Source organism: Charadrius vociferus, unplaced genomic scaffold (assembly GCF_000708025.1).
Source record: "Charadrius vociferus isolate BGI_N301 unplaced genomic scaffold, ASM70802v2 scaffold564, whole genome shotgun sequence".
NCBI lineage: Eukaryota > Metazoa > Chordata > Aves > Charadriiformes > Charadriidae > Charadrius > Charadrius vociferus.
Window position 1 is genome coordinate 37,124 of NW_009647940.1, and position 3,723 is coordinate 40,846.

Below are 3,723 nucleotides of genomic sequence, written 5' to 3' on the forward strand. Positions count from 1 at the left end.
TGCCCCATCCCCCTTCCCCCCTGGGGATGGAGAGGGACTGTAGAGTGTACCTCATGGTGCTGTACCCAAGCCCTTCCTGTGGCATGAGAACAACCCTGAACTCCTTTGGGGCGATGTGTTAATGGGGCGGTTGTTTCAGGGGCTCCAGGAGATCTCCCAGCTGAGGGCGGCCTGGATCCGGGCTCAGCAGAGGGGGACGAGAAGAAGAAGCGCCGGGGAAGGAAGAAGAGCAAGTTGGAGGACATGTTTCCCCCTTACCTGCAGGTGGGATGGATGCAGGTTGGGAAGGAGGTGGCCCTGGGGTGGATGGAAGGGTGGTATGGGCGGCAGGGGGGACACACCCTGATGGACAACATGGTGCTGACACAGCTCCCCCTTTGGCAGGAGGCATTTTTCGGGAAGGCGCTGATGGACCTGAGCCGGAAGGCACTGCTGGCAGCGGGTGGCGTGGGGGACGGGACTGCCCGCCCTTCCCTGGGCCAGGGCGCCCCACGACCCAGGGGGGACCCCAACCTGGCTGGGGCGTTGCAGGGTGCCCCACCTGACAGGAGGGAGACCCCCACCCACCCCCGAGGTGAGCGCAGCCGGGAGCTGGACTGGGAGCCCGAACCCCAGCCACTGTCCCTGAGAAGAAGGGTTTTGAGGGGACTTGGATGTTGCCATGGACACCAGGGGCTGTTGGACACTGGGGATTGTTGGAGGATGCTGAGGGCTTTTGGGGTTGCTGTTGACACCGAGGGCTGTAGGAGGACCCCGGGCATGGTTGGGGGGTTACTGGGCTGTCCCTCCTTCTCTGGGGGTGACTTGGCTCCGCTGAGGCCTGGTGCCCCTGCAGGTGATGACAGCACTGATGGCAGCGCTGCCGCTCCTGACGATGACGGCAAGGACGACGCAAAGGCCGAGGACGTGGGTGAGCCCCGGGGACCCCCGTGGGTCCCACCCCCCCGGGCAGTGCACCTGGGCCGGCGGGTTGTGCGGGATAGACCGAAAGCAGAGTCCTCCGCGGGGCCTTGGAGAAGGCGGCCTAGAGTGTCTGGAACCATAGAGACGTCACTGCTCTATGGTTGAGTACGCTCTGGGCAGGGCGGGAAGCTCAGGGGCAACTCTATGGTCTCCACGAGTGCTTACCCCGGTGGTGGTGACCATAGAGTGGCGCCTAGAGCGCCCTCGCGTGGTGTGGTGCTCTGCACGGGACTGAGGGACTCCTGCAGGGGCTGGGGGCGGTGGGGGGTGCCCCGGATGGGCCCGGCGCTGAGGGCACCTGCTGCTTTCTCCTTGCAGGGGCCGACGAGTCGAAGGATTCCCCAGACCCTGGGGACACCGAGAAACCAGCCACCCCGGGAGAGGGTGCACTGAGCTCTGACCTGGACAAGATCCCCACGGAAGGTGAGGCCTCCCCCATGCACCCTTGGTCAGCTGAAGTAAGGGAATTCCCAGGGTTGGGACCTTCCGGTTTTCTCCCGGTCTCCTGTCAGCATGAGATTTGCACTACGTGCTACCTACGATGGCTCAACTCTTCATCTCTTGCAGAGCTGCCCAAGATGGAAAGCAAAGATGTCCAGCAGCTCTTCAAGGATGTGCTGGGCTCGGCAGAGCGTGGGGAGCAGCCTCTGAACTGTGTGGCCACAGGGATGGAAACCAGCAGTGCAGGGCAGGACCCCAGCCGGGCGCAGCGGCCATTTCTGCAAGGAGACCTCCAGCTGCCAGGGCAGGGTGGGTGGAAGTGGTGCAGCCCCCAGCTGAGATGAGATTTGGGCAGGAGGGTCCTGGTGGGTGGGGGAGAAGGGCAGGACTCACTGTCTGCCCTGGGGAAGCCTGTGTGCTCTGCCTTCATCGGGCCTGAGCTGTTTGAACAGTAGTGGTGTCTGTGGTACAGGCACCTGGGTCTTCCTTGTTGCTCTGGGGATGAACGTTGAAAACGTTTTGGGGGTGTATGGGAGGTGGTGGTGTGCATCTTCTATTGTCAGAGAATTACTGGGGCCCCCGGGGCAGGCGCAGGCCTGAGCCCCAGCTCTGCCCTTCCTGCAGCCTCTCTCCCTTCCCTCACAGGGAGCGTTTCCCTGGGCTCCCTCTCCGGAGCTGTCTCCTTGGAGTCGTATTCGGGAGTCTGCCAGTCTCCATTCCTTGATAACAGGTATGCAGATGACTGGGGAAGCTGAGGTTGGTCTCCCCCAAGAGAGTCAACCCTGGGGTATTGTGGAATCCCATCTTTCCTCACACCCTGCCAATCCATGACACGCTTTCCCCCATGCAGGGAGCGGAGTGGTTTCTTCAGCCCGGACCACTGTGAGCCCGAGAGCCCCTGGGCCAGCAGCTCGGCTGCCACCACCCCCTCGACACCCACAACGCCCACAACGGAGGGTGAGAGCGATGGGCTGTCGTACAACCAGCGCAGCCTGCAGCGCTGGGAGAAGGACGAGGAGCTGGGCGAGCTCTCCACCATCTCGCCCGTCCTCTACGCCAACATGAACTTCCCCAACCTCAAGCAGGATTATCCAGGTAGGGCTCTGGGGGGGCTGCGGCCACCCTATCTGGAGTGAGGGTAGGGGGAACTGTGTGTAGCATAACATCCCTAGTCCCTGTTCGGAGGGGAGAGCTTGTGTGGTCTGGTACTGAGCTTGGTTGTGGGACAAGTATTCCTTGTAGCAATGGTGGGGGGTCTCAGCACCAGCTCCTGGCCACAGGTGGCCGTCCCTGCATGTGAAGGGGAATGGTCACCTACTGAGGGCCTGGGTGGGCTCATCAGGCACGGACTAACGTTGCTTTTCTCCTCTTCATCTGCTGCTACTGGACTCCCAGACTGGTCGAGCCGCTGCAAACAGATTATGAAGCTGTGGAGGAAAGTGCCTGCCACAGACAAAGCCCCCTATTTGGTGAGTGCCAGGGCATTGCTGGGGCGGGGGGCCTGGGCACCGGGGGCTGTGAGTCAGCTGGCTTCGTGTTTTTGTTAGCAAAAGGCCAAAGATAACCGGGCGGCGCATCGCATCAACAAGGTGCAGAAGGTATGTGCTGGAGCGGGGAGGTGCCCGGCAGCCCTGGCCCAGCCCTGGGGGATATGGTGCACCCACCCCCTGCCCCTTAGCCCCTTCCCCAGCTTGGTGGGAGGGCAGGCGGGGGTCCCCTGACGGCCTGGCTCTTTCTGTAGCAGGCCGAGAGTCAGATCAACAAGCAGACCAAAGGGGAGGGACTGCGCAAGCCGGAGAGGCCCTCACTGCACCTGCGGATCCCAGTGCCGCCGGGGGCACAGCCCGTCTACATCGGCAGGCCACCTCCCACCAGCGAGGGCTTCTTGAAGCCCCTGGCAGGTGCTGGAGGAGGGCCAGAGTCACCCAGCGAGCTCTTCCTCAAGCTCCCGCCCCAGTCCCCTGCCCAAGTGCCTTCGCACGATCCCTATAGCGCAGCACCTGTCTATGCGCTGGAGCCCCGCTTCCCCTCGCCCCTGGGCCAGAGCCCCACAGCAGGCACTGCCTTCCAGCCCTTCCCTGGCCAGCCCCAGTCCCTCACTGGACCCCGTCCTGTCCCTGGCTCCCAGCCCCCTGACTTCCACCCCACGCCACCTGGCACCCCCCGGCACCAGCCCAGCACCCCTGACCCTTTCTTGAAGCCCCGGTGTCCCTCCTTAGACAACCTCTCAATACCAGGGAGTCCTGGGGCCCGCCCCCCTGAGACCCTGCTCTCTCCCCTGCCTTTTGGGGAGCAGAAGAAGGGCCTGGGAGTGAAGAA

General features: G+C 63.3%; 1 protein-coding gene across 1 annotated transcript in view; it reads left to right on the plus strand.

The window, feature by feature from the left end:
* The window catches only part of KMT2D (lysine (K)-specific methyltransferase 2D), a 25,748-nt gene that overhangs the window by 8,334 nt on the left and 13,691 nt on the right, over positions 1-3,723 (plus strand). The window contains exons 24-33 of the mRNA XM_009883188.1: positions 140-264; positions 385-574; positions 836-910; positions 1,282-1,386; positions 1,531-1,698; positions 2,059-2,134; positions 2,255-2,499; positions 2,800-2,873; positions 2,952-3,002; positions 3,146-3,609. Of these exons, the coding sequence (XP_009881490.1) occupies positions 140-264; positions 385-574; positions 836-910; positions 1,282-1,386; positions 1,531-1,698; positions 2,059-2,134; positions 2,255-2,499; positions 2,800-2,873; positions 2,952-3,002; positions 3,146-3,609 (1,573 nt within the window). The remainder of the gene's footprint in view (positions 1-139; positions 265-384; positions 575-835; positions 911-1,281; positions 1,387-1,530; positions 1,699-2,058; positions 2,135-2,254; positions 2,500-2,799; positions 2,874-2,951; positions 3,003-3,145; positions 3,610-3,723) is intronic.